The 27,938-nt window shown below is 41.7% G+C and overlaps 2 protein-coding genes across 3 annotated transcripts in view; one reads left to right on the top strand and one right to left on the bottom strand.

The window, feature by feature from the left end:
* LOC113569178 (NACHT, LRR and PYD domains-containing protein 3-like) overlaps positions 1–27,938 on the top strand; it is a 239,803-nt gene that overhangs the window by 52,559 nt on the left and 159,306 nt on the right. The window lies entirely within an intron of this gene.
* Positions 16,303–26,646, bottom strand: LOC118241376. 2 transcript variants are annotated; one of them, XM_035526256.1, is made up of 5 exons: positions 26,620–26,646; positions 21,056–21,112; positions 19,560–19,788; positions 19,028–19,318; positions 16,303–17,209 (listed from the first exon to the last, which is right to left on the bottom strand). In XM_035526256.1, the coding sequence occupies exons 3-5, from the start codon at positions 19,786–19,788 to the stop codon at positions 17,079–17,081; spliced, it is 651 nt and encodes a 216-aa protein (XP_035382149.1). In that variant the 5' UTR covers positions 21,056–21,112; positions 26,620–26,646; the 3' UTR covers positions 16,303–17,078. The 2 variants fall into 2 exon arrangements, with proteins under 2 accessions (XP_035382149.1, XP_035382148.1); XM_035526255.1 differs by lacking the exon at positions 26,620–26,646 and adding an exon at positions 26,278–26,377 and having other exon boundaries at positions 19,560–19,847.

Raw genomic sequence — 27,938 nt, 5'->3', positions numbered from 1 at the left:
CTCTCTCTCTCTCTCTCTCTCTCTCTCTCTCTCTCTCTCTCTCTCTCTCTGAAGGGCTCAGGAGCTCCCATTGACCAGTTACTCTTCATGGACACATAGCTGGGTTCAGGTGAGTCTGATCTCTTACCCTGAATCAGACTAAAACACAACCAACCACTCAGTGTATCTGATTAGTGTCACGTCTACAAGCCTGAGCATTCCCCGTTGTCATGGCAACCAAATCACTTCTGGGTTTTCATTCATCTCCACGGTTCCCTGTCGCCTCCCCTTTCACTCCAGCTGTTCCTAGTTTGTCCTGATTGCAGTGGTATAAAAACTCTGTCCCTACATATCTTGTTTGTTGGTCTTAGAGTGTCTCTCACTGTTTCTGGTCAGTTCTCGTTTGGGCTCTATCATTGTGTTTCTAGTTCGATCTCCTTTGTTCTCTGTGTTTAGTCCGTTCTCGTTTGTTCTCTGTGTTTAGTCCATTCTTGTTTGTTCTCTGTGTTTAGTCCATTCTTGTTTGTTCTCTGTGTTTAGTCCGATATCGCTTGTTCTCTGTGTTTAGTCCATTCTTGTTTGTTCTTTGTGTTTAGTCCATTCTTGTTTGTTCTCTGTGTTTAGTCCGATATCGCTTGTTCTCTGTGTTTAGTCCGTTCTTGTGTGTTCTCTGTATTTAGTCTGATCTCATTTGTTCTTTGTTTAGTTCAATCTTGTTTGTTCTCTGTGTTTAGTTACTCTTGCTGCTTTCCTTGTTTAGTTCTGTATCTTCGTCGTCAGTATTGTTTGTTGATCTTATGTAGCCCAGTTCTGTGTTGTTCCCATTTGTCTGTCTTCATGCTCACCGTTATGTTTTATTATTGTTCTCCGTTAGTATTTCCTTAATGTTGTATTCCCTGGTTGCCCATTTCTCGCCATCACCCTGCTATCACATTATTCTCCTGTTAGCCTGTTTGTTCTTCATTCTATTCTGTATTGTTAGTCTGTGTCGATTATTGAAACTTATTATTTATTTATTCTAGTCAATCAGTTTGGTTCGTTATGGCGTCATCACTTCACATGTGTGTTCGCTCTCCACCTCCTCCCGTGTTACAATTAGTGCATTTGATGAAATTCATTCATTTTCACCAATATTTGAGGGATTAAGGCATTGAGGTATTTTCATACATTTCTGAGTTTTTTTGATCAGTGCTGGTGAAAATTTGTTTTCCACAGAATCCCTCTATTCTCTCAGCTCTCTCCTTTCTGTGTGTGCTGTTCCTCAGAGACTCATTCTGGAGGTCATGTCTCCTGTTACAGATTACAGCTGTAAACCTGCAAAAACGCATGCAGATACATAATGCACGACAATAAATATATTCAGTAATGCAGGATATTCAATTATAAAATGAACCAAAGGCCAGCTCAACATCAGAAACACTGCAGGATAAATACTGACTTCACTCCAAAACCATTGTTTTAGATTTATCACTGTTCACTTACAGGAAAACCTTCACATGGTGAGAAAGCCCATTTGATTAGGTCAAAAATCAGATAAAAACTGCTCTCCATGCAGAGGCGTATAAATAAAGCTCAGATTCAGACACTCTCCTCTACAAAGTGCATAATGTTCCTCTCTTCACAAGTTGGTGCTGTCCAGAGTGTTCACATCTCATAAAGTATTTGATTCTGTCAGATCACCTCAAATTCCTTCTTGTTTTAACATGTAGTTCAGTGCATACTGTAAGGAAATGGACAATAGCATGGTTTTAGTGGATTTTGGCTCTTTACTCCAGAAGACTGGATTTAAAATAAAACAATGGCCATGAGATTACAGCTCAGAATAGCAGTTATAATCCGAGTATTTACATCTCTACAGGATGAACCAGATAGGAATTACAGCCCTTTTATACAATATCCCCCTTTTCATGTCCCACATTTCAGTGAAGTAGAACAAACGAGTAAAACTTACATTTTCATATTTACATTGCATATACTTTACTCAACAGATGTAGGGAAATAGGTCCATGCTTTTATTTCATCAAGATCAAGTTCAAGTTCAAGTTCAAGTTCGGTTTATTTGTCACATACATAGTCATACACAGTATAACTCGTAGTGTGGAGAGTGCTCTGTCCAAACTGAAGAAAAGAAAACAGGGGTGCATAGAGAAAAATATATATATGCAAGATTATATTTATATTAATAGTATTCTAATTGGATGCTCTAAAAATTCAGTTAAACAAACTCCAACTTGTAGAAAGACTGATGATATCTTGACATATTGTAATGCCCCTCACCAGCATCCTCCTTTCCACATGGTCCTTGTTCGTTTTCTATCTTCCATGTGGTTTATGTTTTCATTTCAAGGCCACATCCTCACACAGAGGTCCCGTGTTCCACTTCACAACACCCCCTATAAAGTCTGTTCCTTTCAACACTTTAGTGTCACTTATTTGGACTATTTGGTTTGTTTGTCTAGTTAGTCTTGTTGCCCTGCATTACAAGTTTGTACTTCTCCATGTTTAACTTCATTTTTCATTTAAATCCATTTGTTTGATGTAAATGGCTCATGTCTGTATCCTACACACTTTTTTGGCCCACAATATCTGAGTGTTGTTACGGTACAGCCCCTCCTCCCAAACGTCTCCCCCTGTATGTTTGTTTGTGTGTGTGTGTGTGTGTGTGTATGTTCATCCGTGTGGCCACGCCCTCTGTGTTCCACACCTGCTCCTCGTTGTGCGTCGTTAGTATGCATGTATAAAAGTCTATGGTTTATATGTGACTGTGTCAGTGTTTAACCCTGACAGCCTGCGTGTTATGTCTTCATTGTTTTGTGTGTTAATAAACGTATGCCTATCTTTTTCAAACTCCCCGCATCTAACTCCACATTGTGACAGAAACACTGACTGACGAAGGATGCCTGGGAAGGGGAGCAAAAGAAGGAAAGGGAAGAAAGGAAGCAATCACCCTTCCACAACCCTCGCAGAGAGACCCTCCATCATCCTGGCCTCACTCCTTACTCCCACAATGGGGGAGAAGGCCACTGGTGGATTTTAAGGGGGCCCTGGGTATGATCCAGGGTCGGACTCTGTGGAGTTTTACAGAACCGAGCCGGACTATGGGAAGCAGTACTCGGAAGTGGACTCCGCTGGGTTCATGGACTACTATGAAGGTTACACCGATTATGGAGGGAGAATTGTCAATCTGAGGTCGGACTTGGGGGTTCGACTGTGTGGAGGATCCACCAATGGAGGCGGAGGAGATCCTCTATGGGGATCCTCCCACTGATAGTGACATTGAGTCTGTAGTCTCCAGGAGCAATGAGCCAATGGCCCAAGGCTCCACCCATGGAGTGCCGCTCAGGAACAAGCAAGCCATCCCTCGTTCGAGGAGGAAACTCCCTCCACTAGGGCACACAGCCCTGGAACTCGTGCACCCATACCTAAGCCTGGCAGAGGCAAGAAGGAAGTGACACCAGTGCCCACCCCAGAGACAGGCAAAACAGCTTGTGTGCTTCCTGATACGGGTGCGCAGAAGTCACAGCCCCCCAAATCGGCGAGGGGCGATCCTCCACAGGCCGGTTGTACTTCAGCCCAGCTGACGACTGGGGGACAGCCTGGGGCTCTTGGCAGCTTCCCCAGACTCCTTAACGTTCCTCAATGTAGTTTTGTAGCTGTCCCTGTCACTGTGTGTGTCCCCATCATGCTGTCTGTGCTGGTCAATTGGTCCCCCTTTATGTCAGTGCCTGTCCCTGTCAGTGTGTCTGTCCTGTGTCTGTTGTCATCATGGTCCCTGTCCTTCCCCCCTTTGTCCTGCTCTCACTGGCCCGTGTTGGTTCGCTCGGTCCTCCGGCTTCGCCATTGGCCTTTGGCTTCGGGGCTGTAGCCCGATAGGTTGGCACGCTGGGAGTCGCACCATTGGGGAAGGGCTCTGTCACAGTACAGCCCCTCCTCCCAAACATCTCCCCGTGTGTGTTTGAGTGTGTGCATATGTTCGTCCATGTGGCCACACCCTCCCTGTGTTCCACACCTGCTCCTCATTGTGTGGCATTAGAATGCTAAATGCCATAAATGTAAATATAAATATAAAAGTCTATAGTTTATGTTTGACTGTGTCAGTGTTTAACCCTGATAGCCTGCATGCTATGTCTTCATTGTTTTGTGTGTTAACGTATGCCTATCTTTTACGAAACTCGTCCCACATCCTGCTCTAACTCCACATCGCAACAAGTGTCACACTTATACAGCTCTAAATGTTCTGGCCCACAGTATCTGAGTGTCACACTTATACAGCTCTAAATGTTCTGGCCCAGCAGTATCTGAGTGAGTATCTGTTCCTAAGATAAATGCAGAATTTATCTTAAAATTAGTTACAGCCAAAGTAAAAACAATCTTTAAAGCTCCTCAGTTATGGAACAACCTTTCAACTTTAATGGGAGACTCAGACACACTGGCAGTTTTTAAATCCACGCTGAAGACTTAATTATTTACACAAAAGGTTGGTTAGTTACCTGTATATAAAGGTGCAGACCCTAGGGCCCCAATTGAAAGAGTTTTCTAGAAATTTGAGGTGTTGACAGTGTTGCCTAGGCACTGCAAGCAATCACTCAAATTTGTGATGATAATGTGGGTGGAACACAATGTCTCAGAGACCCTCAGCACTATGGTCACCCCCTAGTTCTCCCTTTTAGTTCTGGTGCTACTGATAAACCTGCTGGAACTGTATGCAGATCACTGGCACATGACTACTGCTTATGGACTGCATATGGACTAGACCGGCTCATCAGTGATGAAGAATCTGAGATAATAGAAAAAACTGTCCCAGTGCTGCCAGTAGATAAACTGATGTTGCTGTATTCATCCACCCACTCCAGCACACCCAGAGGAACAGCTGCAGAAACAGCTCGCCCTCCCTTGACCCACTGGAGAAGCTGACATCTGTACTGAACTATACGCCTATACTAAATGGATTATATATAATATAATAAAGCATGGACTGTTTATTAGCTGGGTTGCCCAGTGGTGGATAGGTTCCATCTTGAATCTGGGTTGTCCCAATGTCTTCCTTAATTTCACCCAGGAAGTTTTTCCTTGCCATTATAAACAATTGCTAGGTATCTGGACCCAAACATTAGTAATGTTGTGCTGTAAAATAGTAATAATAATAATTAAAACACATTAAAAAATACAATGTTCATGTATAGTATTTGATTGAAAACCTCTATAGTCGATGTATAGTCTGTTTGAGGACTGTAACACTCCCATGTATTAGAGATCAGTCCCAACAAATCAAACACTGAATCACCACACACATCCCATGTACTAGAGGACAGAACCAAGAAGTCAGACATTGTGGAACTGCACTCAAATTATGTTTGTTAGTTTGTTTTTTGTTGTTGTTTGTTTGATAAGAAATTACTCCTTGATCTGTTTTCTTCTTTTCCCATTGTAGATTACTGTTCTGTCAAATTAAAGCTAAGATTAAATTTTCTGGTGTGTCTATTTTAAACTTTGTCTAACTCTGGTCCTTTAAGAGTTTGTGTGCTGTACAATAAATAATTTTATTTGCTACTTCACAAAATGTATCTTCATATTTTATTGCTGAATGTTGCCAGTCTGTAACCATAAACAGAACAGTAGTGCCAGTGAGAAGAACTGACACATGTCTCAGGGTCTGGAACTCATGCTCTCCTTTAACAACTTAAAATGAACAATGTATCAGTGAAAAAGACCCTAGCGAATTCATGCCTGTGAAAATGGCATCACAGCCCAGGAACTCTTTGAGTTTCAGTAAAACTCAATATATTTGAGTTTCAGTAAAATGCAGAAAAATCAAATAAAAGTGGGGGCCACACTCAAATGTGGCATGTTCCCAAAGAGGAATAAATGATTTTGCTGCAAAAACAGAAGTTCATGTCCACAGTAAATAAGTGTTATAGTCACCAAACAATTCACATAACGTAAGCAAAGCAAAATAACATGGCTGAATTAGAAATAAAATGAGCTAAATTGAGCTGGTTAACAAGATAAAAAGTTAAAGTACAGCAGAAGGACTAAGGACCTCTATTATTGCTTTCTGTCTCCACTAACACCATCTACTGGAATTTCAGTTCAAATTCTGATCATTCTGAATCTACAGTAGATATTTATATACTCACTCATTTTCCTCTGAATTAGATTTATGTGTCTAATTAAATGATAATCTCTCTCAGTCTCTCTCATACCGATCTCTTTGTCCTGTTCAGTTTATCATGTGATTCTCCCAGTATTGAATAACAGGAATGGGCCCAGAGTGGCTCACAGGTAAGAATGCATTAAAGAATTGTTACGGGACACTCCCCCCGCAGTCATATGGTAAGGCCTGCCCTGCAGGAGGTGGTTCACTCCTGTTTAAAGCCACAACCCTGTAATGGCACGCACCTGCACGGAGTTTAAAGTTGAGTGTTTGTTTGTCTATTTAAACACCCGTTAGTGCGTGCCTTAGTGTTGGTCATTGTTTGTTTGTCATAGTCAGAGCATATGTTAGTGTCCATGTTTGTCTAGCCTGTGTTTATGTTACAATCTTTATCGTTAGTGTTAAGTGTGTGTATGTTCACTGCTACTGTGTCATTAAATGTTTCACGTCAAGAGAGTGTGTGTACTGCTCCACGCCCTGTGGCACTCGGACAAACATTACAGGAATGCAGCCAGACTTGTACAAGTACAGTCATACACAACATGCAGAACTACTTGAAATATCCTGTAACTGCTGACTTGAGAACAGTGTAGCTTTCCTTCAAAAAGAGGAAGATATGTATTTTGGGTAGAACATGCAGGTCCCAGATCAAAAGTCATACAAAAGCTACACACCTGTCATACCTTTCAGGGTAGTGTGGGATTTATAAGAGTAAAGATGAGAGCATCAGAATTATTACTACAAGAGATGTAGTAATAATACACGAGAAGTCGAAGCCAGGAGAATAAACAGGATGTTCTCCCATTAGCCGTCCACTGTGTACTCTCAGTGGCAGGGAATCTGCATAAGAACAGACCCACCAAAGCTCGAGACTGAACATTACTGGACAGACATATGGGAGAAGGAGGCATGGCAACAACAATACCCAGTGTATACAGAACCTGAGAGATGAACAAGATCCAGTAACCATCATGTTAGCAGACATCCAAGAAAGAGTCACAAGCATTAAGAACTGTACAGCTCCAGGCCCTAACATGGTCCATGCCTACTGTCTGAGGAAGCTGGCTGCTCTCCATGAGCGCATCACAGCACAAATGAACCAGCTGCTAATGGATGGGACCCACCCTAAATGGTTAACTGGAGGCAGGAGAGTCCTGATCCTTCCACTGTACAACATGGAAGCTCCTGTCAGGCATCATTGCAGCTAAGTAGGCACATGGCCCAATACATGAGCGTGGCCAAAAATGTTATTAGTAAGAACACTAGAGGAGCCAAGCACCAGCTGCTGGTGAAAGAAAACCTATGATTCAGTGGATCCTTAAATGAGGTTATATCACATCAACAGGACTCCAAGAGCTTTCATCAAGAATTAAATGGGGCTGTAGAAGACAAACCTAGAGGCTAACTTCAGACCAATATCACGAGTCACCATCAAGTGTGGGATTTACCAAGGATATACCCTGTCCCTGCTTCAGTTCTGCATTGGCCTGAACCTCCTTAGTGAAATCACCAAGACTTGCTATGGATACCAGCTATAGAATGGAGCAAAACAAAAGCAGAGAGACTAGAATATTAGGCAGGTACGAGGGTGTGTAAATTCGGGAGCTATAAAGTGCATTGATGGACTCCGGCAGCACAGCTAAAAGAAAGAGGCAGAAGGAACATCAGCACTGTGTTGCCGGTCAAGTTGCCAGTCATTGTGTATGCAATGCCTGCTCTACCCTGTCTGCAGAAATTACTGAAATGACATTTGCCTTACTTTTGTTTTAATTCAGCATATTTCTGTTCTGAGACTTGTGCCTGCATCCTGTCCTTTTCCCCTGATGCTCATCATGTCACAGAATGGCAGACCCAATGCGGACGCAGTAAGGACCATTCACAGGAGTGCAATATTGGATGTGCCTCTACGACATTAGTGAGCAGGTGTGTGAGGAAAACAGCATGAGAAAAGAACATGGTCGACCAGCTGCTCAGGAGGGACTCCACTGGCTGGGGAACTCTGCCTGTTTGAAGCCGGTTAGTCTGCCTGTTTGAAGACTTGTCAGTGTTCTTGGTCACACAAGAGGCAGATCAGCTTCTGGACGACATTCCCCTGCCAGCGGAGGGAAAAACAGCCGTATGCCAGCCACCCCCTGCGGATGCCTTGATTGCAGGGTCCATGGGAGAAAACCTTGACATGCCCCGTCAGCCCCATTAGAAAAAGGAAAAAATCCAGAGCTGGAGCCAGGCTAGTGGAAATTTCTTTATTAATATTACTTTTAAAAAATCTATAAAATGAATTTAAACAGTGTAATTACTTTTCCATACTCTGCTACAAAACAAAAGCACAGACCATCAAGCATTTACATTTACATTTTCATTTTTGGCATTTAGCAGATGCTCTTGTCCAGAGCGACTTACAAAGGTGCTTTGTCATTTCCTCATAGAACACATCCTAGCCAGTACAGTATAGAGTACAACATACCAATGAAGTAGAATACTGTAGAAATACAGGGTGCAAAAAACAGGGTGCATGAGTGCAAAAAACAAGGCAACAATAAGTGCAATAACAAACAGGATCAATGGTCATTCTAAATATTTCACAAATAGGTGAGTCTTCAGTCAGCATTTGAAGATTGCAAGGGACTTTGCTGTCTAGACAGCCAGTGGAAGTGAGTTACACCATTTGGGAGCCAGACAAAACCTAAATAAAAATAATATATAATAATAATAATATAATAATAAAAACAATCCAATCAAAACCTTCTGCACATTCTTTGGTCCAAGTTTCTATATGAACAAAACCCTCCCTGAAGTCCTCTCAGTGTGTTAGCTCTGTGTTGGGCACTGCCTACTTGTGTTTTTCACACTTCCTAAGATCCGATTCAGCCCTCAAAAAGGTGCAAACTGTAACTGCAATAAGTGCACTGCATGTTGGAAATGAAGCATCATGTCAAATTAAAAAGAAAAATCTGGTTACCAAAGATGAAAAGAGGAAAAAACACAGGAGAGAGAGAGAGAGAAAAGGGCGACAATATGTCACCCTATTTTACATGTAAAGAGTGCAGGTAAAGTGTTTAAGCGGCTATTCATATTAAATGAGTTGTCAAGCAGCCTAAAGCTTCGCAGTCCTGCCTCCCCATCACCTCATCACTGACCTGTATCCCCATCACTTCACCACAGTCCTGCCTCCCCATCACCTCATCACAGTCCTGTATCCCCATCACATCATCACAGTCCTGCCTCCCCATCACCTCATCACTGACCTGTATCCCCATCACATCATCACAGTCCTGCCTCCCCATCACCTCATCACAGTCCTGTATCCCCATCACATCATCATAGTCCTGCCTACCCATCACCTCATCACTGTCCTGCCTCCCCATCACATCATCACAGTCCTGTATCCCCATCACATCATCACAGTCCTGCCTCCCCATCACTTCATCACAGTCCTGTATCCCCATCACATCATCACAGTCCTGCCTCCCCATCACCTCATCACTGACCTGTATCCCCATCACTTCATCACAGTCCTGCCTCCCCATCACATCATCACAGTCCTACCTCCCCATCACCTCATCACAGTCCTGCCTCCCCATCACCTCATCACAGTCCTGTATCCCCATCACATCATCATAGTCCTGCCTACCCATCACCTCATCACTGTCCTGTATCCCTGTCCTGTATCCCCATAACCTCATCACAGTCCTGTATCCCCATCACATCATCATAGTCCCGCCTCCCCATCACCTCATCACTGTCCTGCCTCCCCATCACATCATCACAGTCCTGCCTCCCCATCACCTCATCACAGTCCTGTATCCCCATCACATCATCATAGTCCTGCCTCCCCATCATCTCATCACTGTCCTGTATCCCCATCACATCATCACAGTCCTGTATCCCTATCACACCATCACAGTCCTGTATCCCGATGACCTCATCACAGTCCTATTACTAACTTAAGGAGGAGGTGAGCAGCACTGTGCTTAACGACTCTGCAGTTGGCATAATTGCAGGATATTAGTGGGAATTTCTTTTTTAGTATTATTTTAAAAATCTTTACAATAAAAGGAATTTAAAATCAGCTTTGGTTACTTATGTTTGGGGTCATTTGTGACTGTGTAAAACATAAAACGTTTAGATATGTAATGAGTTTCTTTCCATGATTACCAGCAGAAGAGAACTGGTGTTTTCTGAATCAGGAAAGACCAAGAGTCAGAAGTGGAACTTTGTGCTTTAAGTCAAAGTAAATGTAATGTGTGTTGTATTTGTCTAGTAGAAAGAAAAGAACACAAGTATGTGTATGTTGGAGAGGAAGCAGTTGTGAAGAAAGACAACAAACGTACCCCCATTTTTACATTTGCACTGGAGGTTCTCTCTTTAGTCATCCTACAGGAAACGGAGACACACTCAAGGGGATTGAAATGGAAATATCACAGACCAACATCTCTGCATACATTTAAAACTACATTTAATTAAAGATTTTTCTCAGGAAGTAATATGCACGAGTGTCAGGAATGCTGGATGTCAGACAATATCAGGTTGGAGAACAAGTTTGCAAACATGGCCCTGAAGGTTTCTATTGCTTACAGAGGCTGTAGGGCAACTGACCCTGGTCATCTGCAGAGCAGGTGAAGTCCATTCATTTCACATGTGCAGGCGCTGAGACACAACAGACAAATAAAACAAATCTGAACAGGACTATTGCCTAAAATGACTGTTTCTTCACTACTTATGAAATATAAGGTTAATTTAGGAGTTTTATATGGAATCTCTTTAGTACATTCTTGTTTCTCTTGCTGCAGTTTTCGTTACAGACTCCATTCTCAAATATCCTTAGAGGTGCCATCGTTTAATACATTTTCTAGTTTATCTGATGAAACGAACCTAATAGAAAATTAACTCAATTCTCTAGTATTCTAGGGTGAAGTAAATGTCAGAAGTAATTTTTTTAACCCATTGATCCAAGGTCCCCTATGCTCACCTGTCTGTTGTCCCACCTTGTTAACAACAGAGAGAAATAAACCTTCACAACAGATGTGTCTTTGGCTCCAGGGGGATTAGAGGCAGCCTGGCCAGCCTGGCACTTGTCCTGCCTCTTTGTTTTTTCCTCAGTCTTGCACACCCGGGGCACACGGATGCACTGCAGCACCAGGGAGGGGGCAGGCGGAGCTGGGCATACAGCTCTGCTCTCTACCTTATGTAAGCTCGCCCTCCTGATGAGCAGCGGTGTGTGGCAGCTCAGGTCATGCTGGTGGTGCCGGGTAGCTTCGACCTTGGAGTCACACTGGCGGCATTTTGGTAATATATTATTTGAAGTTTATCAATTGATATCCCACAATGTATATTAATACACATTCTCTGAGATTAAACTATACAGCATTCTCCTTATCTAGGCTAAACAACACATAAATAAAACAAATATTAAATAATTTGTATGTATACTTTCTTTAATATCCCCTTCATCGTCTCTGAATCTGAACAATTTAATTTAATGTATTTAAACTAATCTCAACACAGAATTAATTAAAATTATAATTAAAATTCCTATAAATTTAAAAGAGCTTCCTACAGCTCCTACTGCATATTAACTAATATATATATATATATATATATATATATATATATATATATATAGTCTAAATGTTTCTACTAAAGAATGTTTCTGATTAATCATCTTACATAACGCATAATTTGTGTATATTATTTGTATTTTATTTTATTATTTTATTTGTACATTATTTTACAAAAAACCCCTTAGTTGATATCCAACTACTCTTCAGCAAACGTTTGTCACGGTAAGCTCCCATTCCCACTGATCACGTGGTACGCCCCGCCACGTGCAGTGGGAGTTCGCTGTTGACTGTCCGGTGTGACGTGCGTCTTGTTTGTAACCACGCCCCCCTCGTTAGCACACACCTGCACCCGGTTCTTCGTTTATGTGTGTGTGTGTGTTTCGTGTGTTTCATTTACGTTAATGTTAGTGTTAGCGTTCATTGTTTACTGGTTGTACTCGTTGTGTGTGTGTCTGCCTCTCCCTGTGTTCACGCTGCAATGGTTCGTTACATATGAGTGCAGTTAACGTTGATTACTAATCTTTCGTGTTTAATAAATGTCTGTCTGGGACGAGAGAGGTCTGTGTGTCCTGCTCCTTGCCCTGCAGGATTCGGGCCGTCACACTTTTCTTAATCTATTCAATAGTCTCTTAAACTGATCAACACACAAATAACAATTTTAATTTGTTCACGAGCATGTGCGTAAATCATGATGGGGATGCTACATGTCACTACGGCTGAAAATCAGATTGTAACATTCCTAAATGGCTGTTTTTATGTCCACCACTTTTTGAAAGTGAAAATGTTAATGTTTCATCTACAAGCAATCTTTCCTTCATTTATTAAATAAATTAAGTAACACGCATGTTTTAGTCAGAGTGTTTCTAATGACAGAATCTGAAAACGTTCATGATTATAATCTGAAAATATATAATTTTACACAATGTCAAAACGCAGCGGAACTGATATTTTGTGAAACGAAAATCATTTTTAATCAAAATAGAAAAGTTGTATTACAAATATATTTTTCAATTACAGTGCTGATACGTTTCGACGCCGACAAGTATACAAACAGCAATAAAACGTTTTGTGGACCTTCTTCCTTTCAGACCAAGCGCTGATTTCAGTGAACGCGCTTGCCATCGATGATGAAAGGAACGTGAATTTAAGGGACATCTGAAATAAATCCAAAACTCAGCACTTTTCAAAGCAAAATTAAGCTTTTAATATAAAGACATTAAAGTCGCAATCAAAACGAAACATAGAAAGAAATTATTTCCTTTATGCACTCTTTTCATATAGACGTTTCCCGGTTTGCATTAAAGAGAATATTTAGGCCTATCTTTGATATCGGAGAAATGTATACTGACAATAATCCAATTTATCCACAGGAAAATGTGAAATAACAATTGTTGAATATACTTGTAGTTTGTATTTTGGTTTGTTCAGTTTGCGCACTTTGTCCAAATGGTAACCATGACACCAGATGAGCCTTTTTATATATCTGCTTCAGTGACGTCACAAACACCAGGTGTGACGACATGTACACTGCTGTCTCATTTTAGCATTACTAAAACGTACTACTGGACTGTGTATTACTGGACCTTGTGATTGATATTTAGTGTATGTTAAAATATCTTATTTCCTCTCAAGCACAGAGGTTGTTTCTCCATAAACTCCTGTGTTCTGTCCATTAATATATCAGGTGTATCCAGCTATGGAACTGTTCATATTATTTGTTTTTGATGCATTTTTTCAATGTATAAACCATGATTACTGTGAACGTGTATTAAATGTCTTGTATGTGTAATATTAATTGAACGTTTTGCCCCCTCAGTCCCTTAACAATATCACATCATTCGGGCTCCGTTCAGTTTTTTATGTGTCGCGTTGTAAGAACCCACTTGTAAATCTCCCCATGGTGACAAACCTGCAAGTAACATATTTTCTTCCTCATCTCCCTGATGCTTTTTGTTTCATCTTGCTAGCTAATAATAATAATAATAATATTATTATTATTATTATTATTATTAACATGTATATAGCACCTTTCTCAGACTCAAGGACACTTTACAGGCAGGTATCAGCTGATATAGTCACTCACATGCCGATGATTAGTTAACATGCTATCTTAAACTTCACCCTAGATTATTTTGGTGTTTTTTCTCCTCCCGTAATGGTACATTGGAAATGATCAGATTTCTATCGAGTATCTAACTAGCTAGGTTAGCTAGCTAAAGCTTGCTATGATACAAAAGTCAGCATCGCTGGCTAAAGCAATGTCTTCATAAAGGCCCATTTCATGTGAACTTGTTTCTTTCTTTTTTTAAATTAAATCTGGCAGACAACCTTAATAATCATGGCTTTTACACTTTGACCAGGTGGCTAAATTTACTAGGTTAGCTAGCTACCCTGAATCATCAAGAATTGATTCAGAAAACAATCAGAAGAGATTATTCATTTCATTTTGATTGGAACATGTCAGAATAAAATAGCCAAGTAAAGCAGCTAGCTAGGTTAGGTAGGTAACCACTCAAAGTAGCTAACCTTAGCTAGATATTGGTCGTAATGCACTCTTAACTAGTTACACTAGCTAGCAGCTGTGATAAACAAATATTGACAATCGTAGATTTTAGATTCCTTAAAGCAACTATTCTATATTTTGATGACATCTTTGCATGTTCTGGGTCTTCATTTTTACATATGCAGAGCACTAGTGCAGTGAGGAACAAGGTGCATCAAAAATTCTGGTTGTTTAACTTGCCAAGGTTTTAGGATTTGACTTTTAATACAAGCAAAAATTTTGATGCGGAAGAAAGAGGCATGTCTTGCTTTGGAGAGGCAAATTCTTGCTCTTTTAGAAGTATTTCTTGTATATTATTGGTATTACAGCTTTTTTGATGTACAGCAATGACAAAGACCTATTAATGGATAACCAGCTAGAATTTGCTTTAAAATGTGATTGGCTTTGAATAAGAGCACCTGCCAAATGCTGTAAAGCTTAAGATGTTCTTGGAATGTATCCTGGACACTGATGTAAACTGTCTAAAATGTATCGGGATATTCTGCTTTGTTCAGTATTGAAGTGTCTGCAAATTGTTTTTAACTTATTAGCTGTCCAAAAAAATAAACAAAAATAAAAAATGGAAAAACATACTGCAGCATGTAGGAACATCTTTAATGGGTATGTTAGTATTTATTCCAGATCTGAATCCACATATTTAACCAAGCATGGATAACTGTACAAAGGAAAGCATTGCAGAACAGACTGAAAACTGTCAAAATATACCAACGTTCAGGCAAGCTGGCGGAAGAGAAACTGTCACATACAGTGATACAGTGAACCAGTGGATGATGCCAGAAAGAGTTAGGCAACTGGATTTTAAAAAGTCTACAAAAATGAATGTAAAACTTCATATTTGAAGCTTTGAAAAGCTAATACGATTGAAGACAGCTCCATATGGTACGGTTTTGATTATCACGGACTAAAATAAACCTAATTTTAAAACCGAACCTAAAATAAACCTAAGTTATCAGGAGACATTTTCTGTTTAGAGTGAAAAAAGTGCCTCTTTTGAATAAATAAGATTAAATTAGATAGAAAAGGGACTCATTGTATACACCAAAAATTGAATAATTAAACATTTGAATGCAAAGAGAGAAAAAAGTGAAGGTGTCGTAATAAATCCTCACTGGCTGCACAGATCAGGATTCTCAGAACTGGGGCGAGAACGTTTTGGGTGCAGCCCTACACCTGTAAGTGCACCACGGTCTGCTCCTTTTGTGAAGTACAGCCTTGGAATACGTTCACTGCGTGTGCTCCTGATATCTACATGCACAACAGCCTAACGTGGTCTGAGCAAGGTGGGTCACGCGTATGTAAGTGCATCATACAAGGATGTTGTAAGGAATCGTCAGGACACAGGTAAGTGTGGATCCAAATGCAAGAGTTTATTTTCAGTACAGGCAGGAAGGACTTGTGAGGCAAAATAGAAGGGTAGTCATAAACAGGAGTGGAATGGTGAAGGGGAGAGTCAAGGGCAGTCCAAGTCCAAACCAGAAGGTAGAATCCGAGGTTGTGTAAGGGGCTAAGAGTGAGGTGGTGTTTAGGGGGAAAGCAACAGAAACAAGAAACGCTCGGTATGCATGAGAATGCAATACTTCGCGAGGATACTATGGGAAAAGGGAGGTTATAAAAGAAACTAAAATGAGAGACTGGTGTAATTAATCAGTAATCAGGCGACAGTGATCTACGTTTGGGCAGAGAAAGGCTAGTGGGTAGGACTGACGCCGTTACAGATATACAAAAAGATTAGCGCTTGTATGCCTCGGTTGTGGTTCTCTTCAAAACTGTACTATTACTGAACCAATTATATCTTAAATGACATTTTATAGCATTACTAACTGTGTTGTGAAGTGTCCTGGTGAATTTCTGCCTAAATCAATGCTCATTACATATCTGAAAGTAAGACGATGAGTTTCTGAATTTCTTTGGCTCGCAGCATGCTGTCTAGTTTTAAGGATCTTTTGGTCTACTTCACTTTGTCTCGCAGGTCCTATTTATTTTCTCGTTAATAATAAAAACCTTCATTTAAAAACTGCATTTTGTGTTTTAATATTGGACAAAGATAACAAGTAAATTTGTTTAATGATCTGAAACATTTGTCACAAGTGGCATGAAGCAGGCCAAATGACATGAGGCCTGTTTCCATAATACAATGCTTTGAAATTAATGCAGCATTACAGCATTGGGAAAACCAACCACAACAACTGACCATAATCACCAAGACCACATGGGAGACTATTGAAATTATAACCTGAGCAATAAGGGAGACTCTTGAAATTATAACCTGAACAATAAGGGGGACTCTTAATTAAAACATGTTGACAAATGGCAACTAAAATATTTAAACTATTCAAAGATGCTCCAGACAAAATGTCCGGTTTTTCCATGAGCTAACACAAAAGTATTTAATGTGCATTAAATTACATCACAGGATCTCACAGTAATGTTTACGTAAACATCTTTACATTACATTTACAGTACTGGGCAGATGCTCTTATAGTGACTGATACATATTTATCAGTATGACAGCATGTGTGCTCTCTGAGGATCAAATCTTAGTGTACCTGCTCTACCAGTTGAGCTTCAGGAGAGCTAATGTGATTACATTTTTAATCATGCATGACCGAACATACACTGATCTTTGACCCCTGAATGGGACAGAGAAAGGCAGTGCGGATACGTTTGTCTGTGTGTAAAAGAGAACAAAATAATTTATCATCTCTCAGACTCTCACGGTTATTATTGGGAGATCACCTCTGCTCTTCATCTGAGTGGTTTAGTCCATTCATATTAACTCCTCTGTTGTCATGGTTACTGTTCCATTCACTGTACTTCCTTTCTAGAGCTCCGGGATTTTTTTCCTCAGCTGCACAATCACCAGCACTGCTGCCACAAGCCCCGCCCCCGTCAGAGCCAGGAGCACCGTCAACACCGTCACTGTGGAGCTCTGATTGGGACGTGGCTGGACTTCTGCAACAGACACAGACATAAAAATGGTCAGAAATTATGAACAACTCTTTAAACAGTACAGAGTTATAATCATATGTGTATGTACCAGAGTGGTCACTGTGATGGGATTGAGAGGGATTGTGGGACAAGGGCAGTTCAGCTCCAGTTCCTTACAAAAAGATCTCAACAGCATCACTGCACAAGATCTTAACAAGTAGGTACGCATAATGTTTCACCAGTTACCATAGTAACCACTTCTACAGATTTGTGTGTGTTCTCTGGTGAGCTCAGCACCTCCCACCTGGATATCAGTATCCACTCAAATTCAATCAGGAAGTAACTAGTACAGTGATGGAGAACTGTTTAGAAATCAAACTAAAACAAATCTGGATCTTGTAGAGAGATATTGTTGTAAATGTAGAATAGCAACATACTGAGAGTTCAAAGTGAATGAACCAGTGGCGAGAATGAGCTACACAAAGGGGGGGGGGTGTGTGTGTGTATACAACAACAACAACAACAACAACCACCCTGATCACCACCTGTGCTCCGTCATAACTATGATCACTGCTGAAGCTCCAGTGTCATATTAACACACAGCATAATTACTGCACCATCACTGACTACATTTACATATTAACACACAGCATAATTACTAGAGTAAACAGTGGTATTGAGGGTGAAGTATTTGTTGATTTATTGAGGGTCGTATGTAGAGGGATTGAGCTTCAGGAGCAGACAAGGCCAAACTAAAAAAAAAAAAAAAAAACCATAAGACACACTAGAAATAAAAAATTATTATTTAGTTGGTTACATTTATTTAGCGCCTTTCTCAAACTCAAGGACGCTTTACAGACAGAAATCACTCACAAACAGATGAGAAGCAGCAGCCAATTTACACACAGTGTTCTCTCTATCAGAAACTACAGACCCCTGGGGGACTGAACAGGTGTAGGAGAAGGGGAGGAGGTTTAGACCAGGACAGAGCACCAACCATCACTGGACGGACACGGACACGGACACGGACACACACACACACACACACACACACACACACACACACACACACACACACACACACACACACACACACACACAAACAAACAAACAAACAAACAGTTTTAGAGTATCCAGTCATCCTAACCTCCATGTTTTTGGGAGGACCCCAGAGGAAACCCACACAGACAACACGGAAACTCCACCCAGGGAGGGACTCAAAGGCTGAGAGGCAAACATGCCAACCACTGCTGCCCAAAACAACCAACTGTCTCAACTGAACACAAACCAAATTAAGCACAATAACCCTCCCTAACTTCCAAAAACTAACAGAAGTAAAGAACTGAGCAAATAAAAAAGGTGTCAAACTCCAAACTTCCCAACTACGATTCACGCAAGACTACTACAATACACTATACACAGAATAATATTTACAACAGTGAACACATCCAGAAAGAGGTGATGCGATAACTGAGAATGATTTAACAAGCAGAGGCCCAAAACCACAACAAATACTCACTGAACAAACATAAATGTAACAAATGTAAACAAACACAAATAACCCTACCCATAACACAAACAAGGCTGTAACACCTTCAAACACAAACAATTCAAATTTTCTGACTCATCACTCAATATCTCATGATTGTTTTGGTATGAGTAAGCAGGAATCACACCAAGTGCCATAAAACATCAGTGGCTGTCCATGTGAGTGTCCATGTGAGAATTCACCACAAAGAGTCCAGTGAAAATCAACCAGGTCCACATGCTTTATTGGAGATATGCTTAGATAAACAGGACCTCAACTCTAGGCAACATTACAATCACAGTAACCACACTTACCTTCCACAGTAACTGTGTATGTCTGAATAATCTCTTCATTCTTAATGTCTCTTATGCTGTAAACACCACTATCAGATGGAGCTGTTCCTCTCAGCTCAACAGTAGAGATTAGTGACACTCTCTGAGTGTATTCAGGTTCACACTTCAGTGAGTGTCCAGCCACTGTGCAGATCTGTCCACTAGAGGAAGCAGCTGCACCTGTGCTGTTATAAATCAACTCCACTGACTCTGATATGAGCAAATCCAGCACCAGAGGTTCACCAGGGTTAATCTGAACTGAAGAATTCCAGGCTGTGGAAAAGAATTAGAAACTTGAATGCAATATACAACTGATTTGACCATGTAACCTCAGAACTACAAATCTGATATAAACATTTAAACATTATACAAGCTCCTTCTGTGTTTCCCCCACATATCTAATGTTTGTGAAGTTTTCTGTTCTACTTTATTTACCCCAGATAAATCAAGTTCTATCTGTCTACATTAATAATGGTTTAGTAACAATAGCTAGATAATCCACGAGGATACTTACCCTCTATCTGTAGACTCACATCACAGATGTCTTTACCATTACAAGCGCAGGTGTACCAGGTCCTCTTAGTGTAATCAACATCAGTGATGGTGAGGGAGAGATCTCCCTTCAGGTACTGATCATGGGACATGTGAAATCCCTCCTCTGACTGGCAGGATGTCTGGTTACATTGAGCCAGAATGTCAAGTTGTTTAAAGGACACAGTCCATGTGAGCAGACCAGAACACATCTGAGTGCAGGGGAGAGTAGCAGCATCATGAAGATTCACCTTTACTGAAGGAAAAAAGCCTTAAAGACACATTAAGAAAAGAGAGTTTAAAACGTTACAGTGGTGCTTGAAAGTTTGTGAAACGTTTAGAAGTTTCTATATTTCTGCAAATATTTGAACTAAAACTTCATCAGATTGTCAAACAAGTCCTGAAATTAGATAAAGAGAAACAAATGAGACCAAATATTAGACTGTAATCTATTTAGAGAGGAAAACGACCCAATATTACATATCAAGGCAATAAATATCAACTTGTAAACAATATTTATTATTTAGAATGTTATTTATTTTATCTGTCATATCCATGCATGATACAGCGCAAGTATCTATATATAATATATAATTATACACATATAAAATACATCCCACACTAAATAATCCCCTACACAATTGAACCACAGTGGCTTTTAATGAAAAAATATTAGATTGGTATTGATATCAGGCGACAATCAAATGCAAGACATCAGTATCAGATCAATAGAGAAAAACTGGTATCGTGCTCTCTCTATAAATACAGTAAAACTAAAAATAATCAACCCATTCACTCAGGCTACTTAAATATGCTTGGTTACTCAAAGATGCATTTCTAAGTAAGAGCAGAACTGACTGATACTGCTCATTAGTACGGCTGCAGGGACATCTGTGCCTTCTATGTCTGTGTCTACATGACCATTCTGGTGATCTTTTAATTAAAGGGTTCTGAAATGCAAGTCTATTAGCAAAATGACAGGAAATCTGTCCAATGAAATTTAATAATTTCATGTTTCTCATTCTGTGGGTGGGCCATTAGCAACCTATCCCTTCTCAGTGTTCTGAAAAAAAGGTTATGACATTATTAGTAAAGTATCACTGTGTTCATGTTACCTTAGCCAGCTGACTAAGAATGGGGTATATGAGTGAGACAGACACTGTAGTTATACAGTAGGTACAAGGAGCCGAGCATCCACAGTGAGTTATACAGTACAGTTCTCATGAATAGCAGCAATGCAGTAAACTTGTTTATCCATTTAAATGTTATAAAAATGGATGGCATCGTTTACGCTGTGCAGCGCAAAATGAATTATTAAAAACAACCATCAGAATGTATTAATTAATTTAATAATAATTTTATTAAATATAAAGAAGATTAAATAAAGATAAAGGTCAAGCAGGTACAATAGTCCGGTTAACACACCAAAGTCAAGGATGAAATTCTGATGACCTGAGAGAACCTGTTCTATCCACTTACCAGCTATGACTGTCAGCAGCTGTAACAGCAGAACACAGTGACACCTGCTCAGCATGTCTGAGGAGACAGGAGAACCCAGTCAGTACTGTACAGAGGAGACAGGAGAACCCAGTCAGTACTGTACAGAGGAGACAGGAGAACCCAGTCAGTACTGTACAGAGGAGACAGGAGAACCCAGTCAGTACTGTACAGAGGAGACAGGAGAACCCAGTCAGTACTGTACAGAGGAGACAGGAGAACCCAGTCAGTACTGTACAGAGGAGACAGGAGAACCCAGTCAGTACTGTACAGAGGAGACAGGAGAACCCAGTCAGTACTGTACAGAGGAGACAGGAGAACCCAGTCAGTACTGTACAGAGGAGACAGGAGAACCCAGTCAGTACTGTACAGAGGAGACAGGAGAACCCAGTCAGTACTGTACAGAGGAGACAGGAGAACCCAGTCAGTACTGTACAGAGGAGACAGGAGAACCCAGTCAGTACTGTACAGAGGAGACAGGAGAACCCAGTCAGTACTGTACAGAGGAGACAGGAGAACCCAGTCAGTACTGTACAGAGGAGACAGGAGAACCCAGTCAGTACTGTACAGAGGAGACAGGAGAACCCAGTCAGTACTGTACAGAGGAGACAGGAGAACCCAGTCAGTACTGTACAGAGGAGACAGGAGAACCCAGTCAGTACTGTACAGAGGAGACAGGAGAACCCAGTCAGTACTGTACAGAGGAGACAGGAGAACCCAGTCAGTACTGTACAGAGGAGACAGGAGAACCCAGTCAGTACTGTACAGAGGAGACAGGAGAACCCAGTCAGTACTGTACAGAGGAGACAGGAGAACCCAGTCAGTACTGTACAGAGGAGACAGGAGAACCCAGTCAGTACTGTACAGAGGAGACAGGAGAACCCAGTCAGTACTGTACAGAGGAGACAGGAGAACCCAGTCAGTACTGTACAGAGGAGACAGGAGAACCCAGTCAGTACTGTACAGAGGAGACAGGAGAACCCAGTCAGTACTGTACAGAGGAGACAGGAGAACCCAGTCAGTACTGTACAGAGGAGACAGGAGAACCCAGTCAGTACTGTACAGAGGAGACAGGAGAACCCAGTCAGTACTGTACAGAGGAGACAGGAGAACCCAGTCAGTACTGTACAGAGGAGACAGGAGAACCCAGTCAGTACTGTACAGAGGAGACAGGAGAACCCAGTCAGTACTGTACAGAGGAGACAGGAGAACCCAGTCAGTACTGTACAGAGGAGACAGGAGAACCCAGTCAGTACTGTACAGAGGAGACAGGAGAACCCAGTCAGTACTGTACAGAGGAGACAGGAGAACCCAGTCAGTACTGTACAGAGGAGACAGGAGAACCCAGTCAGTACTGTACAGAGGAGACAGGAGAACCCAGTCAGTACTGTACAGAGGAGACAGGAGAACCCAGTCAGTACTGTACAGAGGAGACAGGAGAACCCAGTCAGTACTGTACAGAGGAGACAGGAGAACCCAGTCAGTACTGTACAGAGGAGACAGGAGAACCCAGTCAGTACTGTACAGAGGAGACAGGAGAACCCAGTCAGTACTGTACAGAGGAGACAGGAGAACCCAGTCAGTACTGTACAGAGGAGACAGGAGAACCCAGTCAGTACTGTACAGAGGAGACAGGAGAACCCAGTCAGTACTGTACAGAGGAGACAGGAGAACCCAGTCAGTACTGTACAGAGGAGACAGGAGAACCCAGTCAGTACTGTACAGAGGAGACAGGAGAACCCAGTCAGTACTGTACAGAGGAGACAGGAGAACCCAGTCAGTACTGTACAGAGGAGACAGGAGAACCCAGTCAGTACTGTACAGAGGAGACAGGAGAACCCAGTCAGTACTGTACAGAGGAGACAGGAGAACCCAGTCAGTACTGTACAGAGGAGACAGGAGAACCCAGTCAGTACTGTACAGAGGAGACAGGAGAACCCAGTCAGTACTGTACAGAGGAGACAGGAGAACCCAGTCAGTACTGTACAGAGGAGACAGGAGAACCCAGTCAGTACTGTACAGAGGAGACAGGAGAACCCAGTCAGTACTGTACAGAGGAGACAGGAGAACCCAGTCAGTACTGTACAGAGGAGACAGGAGAACCCAGTCAGTACTGTACAGAGGAGACAGGAGAACCCAGTCAGTACTGTACAGAGGAGACAGGAGAACCCAGTCAGTACTGTACAGAGGAGACAGGAGAACCCAGTCAGTACTGTACAGAGGAGACAGGAGAACCCAGTCAGTACTGTACAGAGGAGACAGGAGAACCCAGTCAGTACTGTACAGAGGAGACAGGAGAACCCAGTCAGTACTGTACAGAGGAGACAGGAGAAACCCAGTCAGTACTGTACAGAGGAGACAGGAGAACCCAGTCAGTACTGTACAGAGGAGACAGGAGAACCCAGTCAGTACTGTACAGAGGAGACAGGAGAACCCAGTCAGTACTGTACAGAGGAGACAGGAGAACCCAGTCAGTACTGTACAGAGGAGACAGGAGAACCCAGTCAGTACTGTACAGAGGAGACAGGAGAACCCAGTCAGTACTGTACAGAGGAGACAGGAGAACCCAGTCAGTACTGTACAGAGGAGACAGGAGAACCCAGTCAGTACTGTACAGAGGAGACAGGAGAACCCAGTCAGTACTGTACAGAGGAGACAGGAGAACCCAGTCAGTACTGTACAGAGGAGACAGGAGAACCCAGTCAGTACTGTACAGAGGAGACAGGAGAACCCAGTCAGTACTGTACAGAGGAGACAGGAGAACCCAGTCAGTACTGTACAGAGGAGACAGGAGAACCCAGTCAGTACTGTACAGAGGAGACAGGAGAACCCAGTCAGTACTGTACAGAGGAGACAGGAGAACCCAGTCAGTACTGTACAGAGGAGACAGGAGAACCCAGTCAGTACTGTACAGAGGAGACAGGAGAACCCAGTCAGTACTGTACAGAGGAGACAGGAGAACCCAGTCAGTACTGTACAGAGGAGACAGGAGAACCCAGTCAGTACTGTACAGAGGAGACAGGAGAACCCAGTCAGTACTGTACAGAGGAGACAGGAGAACCCAGTCAGTACTGTACAGAGGAGACAGGAGAACCCAGTCAGTACTGTACAGAGGAGACAGGAGAACCCAGTCAGTACTGTACAGAGGAGACAGGAGAACCCAGTCAGTACTGTACAGAGGAGACAGGAGAACCCAGTCAGTACTGTACAGAGGAGACAGGAGAACCCAGTCAGTACTGTACAGAGGAGACAGGAGAACCCAGTCAGTACTGTACAGAGGAGACAGGAGAACCCAGTCAGTACTGTACAGAGGAGACAGGAGAACCCAGTCAGTACTGTACAGAGGAGACAGGAGAACCCAGTCAGTACTGTACAGAGGAGACAGGAGAACCCAGTCAGTACTGTACAGAGGAGACAGGAGAACCCAGTCAGTACTGTACAGAGGAGACAGGAGAACCCAGTCAGTACTGTACAGAGGAGACAGGAGAACCCAGTCAGTACTGTACAGGTAGGAGCAGCTGAGTAAATCTCAGAGTGATCACTATTAGGAAAAAAGTCACTTATTTACAGTACCCTGATTATACCACCTGCCATAAAAGAAACGGGACTAAAGCACCATCTATCTCACAGTAGAAACGGGACTAAACCCCACTACACCTCAGCAGCACAGTAATCCTCCTTTACCAGAGGGGGTTAGTCCAGGGTCCAGAACATCACAGTCCTGCCTGCCTGTACGTTGTGTCACTTTAGTTCCCTTATTCCCAGCAGTCATGCTGTGTTTGATATTTCTGGCAACATTAAACTACTAATCAGACGGGACTCATTTTCCAGTCGTATACGTAAAGCAACTTTACCACAAGACCTCTAGAGTGTATGACAGACTCGCACACAGGATCAGAAACCTCGGGATAAATTACAGACATGTCAGTGGCTACTGGATTTACGTATTACCATCTCACAAAAATAACCACGTGTGATGCGTAGCTTTCGTTGAAAGAAACCACAGAATATTTTTCACACATCTGCACAGAATTCTGTTATTTAATGAAACCACTTATAATAATAATGACTTGGGTTTGAATATTAGCAGGTTACATACGTGTAGGGGAATTTACTTAAAACTTCTGAGAAGTCATTTGCCTCCTCGAGCACTTCCGTGATTGGAGATAAAAGCGCCCAAACTCTGATACGTGAACCCTGGATATTCACCCGGGATTTAAAAACCCCTGAGATTACAGCAAACAACCGTTTATAGCAGGAAAAAGGTGCAAGAATTCTTGCTGACGCTGCAGTAGGTAAAATGACTGACATGGCGAGAGTAAAATCACTGAGGAACGAGGGAAATGATTACATCACCGCACCTCGCCATGTCAAATGAATCCTGTCTGAATATTCTTAACACATATGAGGTTCTGAACCCCGGTTCTGGGGACCCACCGCCCTGCACAGTTTTCCATCTGATCCAGCTCATGAAAGACTTGATGACCCAGAAAACCTGAAACTGTCTGCCAGCGGGTGCACTGTTACCAGCCTTATATGTCATGACAAACACGGAAATAAACCTGAAACAGTTTTTCTTTGGGCTGATAAGATGTTCCTGGCAACATGCAGAATCAATTAGTCTGTAATGCACCTATAAAACAGGAGTACTGTAAGGGTCAGTAATTTGCGGACTGTCCCCTTAAGTTACGTTTACGTAAAAGGCGTGTGCACGTAGCCCACGCGGAAGAGCTGGTTTTGTACTGTGCGTGACGGACGTTGCTGGACCCAGATCTTCATTTATCGTTATTTACTTATTTAGTAACGCGTTATGAGCTTTGGATGTTTTTACAACTCATCTATGAGCTGTCTACAATACTCCAGGAGCGAGCCTGTGTCACGTGGTGAATAAACCAGCAAGTTTACTACTAAACTGAGTGATTCTGGTCCGCATCTCCTCCACGTGCTTCACAGGCTTCTCTCTACCAGTTCCAAAGATCTGCTCATCTGGGTTGGAGTATAATTTAAACAGGACTAACTCCAAGCGTTACTGTATGTGCAAGGCAGGTGTTCTTAATAAAGTGACCGGTTAGTTTATGTAGAAACATTCGCACTTTTGGTCAATATAGCACGTGGATGTTCACAAGCGTTTGTGTTAACTCGTTGGTGCACACTTGGAGAATGAAGCGTCTGAGACACACGGGGCTGGTTGTTCCGATACTCACAAGTCCATGATTCATGGAGAGGAGCCGAAGCGCCACAACAAGCAGCTACTCGCGTCTCCTCTCAGCTTCTCACACAAGCGCGATAATGTTTGTTAAGACTCTGGTCTGGTGCAGGAGCTAAAGTCCCTAAATGAACACATGAACCCGTTCAACAGTCCGCGAGAACAATCAGAGTTCTTAGCAGACATGCAAACTTTAAAACAGCTGCACTAAATATTACATATTAACTTATTATCTATGCAGTTGGCTAGTTGCGTTCATAAATCAGACTTTCTGGCAGCTAGCGCGCATATTTGGACGGTAATCAGAAGTACATCGACATATAAACACTTTTAAACTCACCGCTAAATGTCGAACTTGAACCTGAACCTTGGCGCGTGATTCAAACATGAAACACGCTCGCGCTTCATTCGTTCTACAATGATCACGTGACCACAGAGCCGGAAATGGGAAAAAGCGTTCTGAAGTTTGAACACTTAACTTTTGCCGTCAAATAAGGTAGAATATTTTATAAGAACGCTATTATAATAATTATTTATAATTCTTTAATTTATAAAGTCATAAATTGATGGCAGTTTAATGATAAGCTGTTCACAATTTAGAACTTAAATTTAAAATATATAAAATAGTTTTGCTCTTAAATATGACTTAGTAAGATGTGTTCTGGGTGCATTCTAAATGTATTCTGAATATATTACTGTTTTATGTATTGTAATAGAATACATCACATTATTCAGCCATCAAAGTATCCTGCCCTGGATGTATGTACCCACATCAGCAATGAGATTTTGAAGACATGCACACGTTTTAAAAGCTGGAAATAAATAAATAGATAACTAACCAACTACCTAAACAAATAAAGATCTGTCAACCAGATGCACAAAGCACTTTGAAGTTTTGGCCACCAGATGCCGCTATTGTGTACTGTGTCATGAAGCTGTGAGTAATGAACTTTTTTGTTTGGTACAGTTAGGAAAAAGGGTCAGTGCGTTTGCTATCACTACTTAACACAAACGTTTGTGAACATCCACGTACTACGTTGCTGTATTGACCAATTTTTGTTGAGCGTTTATTTGCTAATTTCCGTAATTATTCAATTGGTTGATTTGCAACTGAAGCCTCTGAGGGTAAGAGAAATATTAATATTGGTATTTTTTTCGCGTTGAGTTTTTTCCGCCGCTTGTGGTGACGTTAATAGGTGACTGCATTAATCGGTCATACTTATGTTGAATCGGTTTTCGTTGTTTGTGATTTGCTTCTGTTATTTCGCGATTGCTTTCTTTTGTGCAGGGATATACGTTTTTGTTTTTTTTTAAATTAAGTGTCATTTGTTGTATTTACTAATCTGTGAATCATTCGGGTCATTAATCATGAGAGGGTATAAAAGGATTTATTACTATCAACATAGTACTAGACACATTTCTGGAGGCACCGCGCTAACTTGCATTGATCTAACACGAAATTTCTGAGATGTGCTTCCTCTAAATGATTTCATTAGGGCGCCTTTAGGCAGAGGTTACACGCGGGTTTAATTTTTGAAACATTTTGAATCAAGTTTCAGGTTGAAAGGCGACATCTGTAACGGTGAGTTTATGAGTTTTTATATAGATGTACTTCTGATTACCGTCCAGATATGCGCGCTAGCTGTCAGAAAGTGATTT

This window comes from Electrophorus electricus, chromosome 5 (genome assembly GCF_013358815.1).
Source record: "Electrophorus electricus isolate fEleEle1 chromosome 5, fEleEle1.pri, whole genome shotgun sequence".
Taxonomy (NCBI): Eukaryota; Metazoa; Chordata; class Actinopteri; order Gymnotiformes; family Gymnotidae; genus Electrophorus; species Electrophorus electricus.
This window is presented reverse-complemented; position numbering and strand designations above follow the sequence as displayed.

Excerpts from the sequence above, each read along its gene's own strand:
- LOC118241376 (XM_035526255.1), bottom strand. The coding sequence starts at position 21,110 with ATGCTGAGCAGGTGTCACTGTGTTCTGCTGTTACAGCTGCTGACAGTC. Across the intron at positions 19,848-21,055 it reads GCTGCTGACAGTCATAGCTG|GCTTTTTTCCTTCAGTAAAG; the intron begins GTAAGTGGATAG and ends TGTGTCTTTAAG. Across the intron at positions 17,210-19,027 it reads ATACACAGTTACTGTGGAAG|AAGTCCAGCCACGTCCCAAT; the intron begins GTAAGTGTGGTT and ends TGTCTGTTGCAG.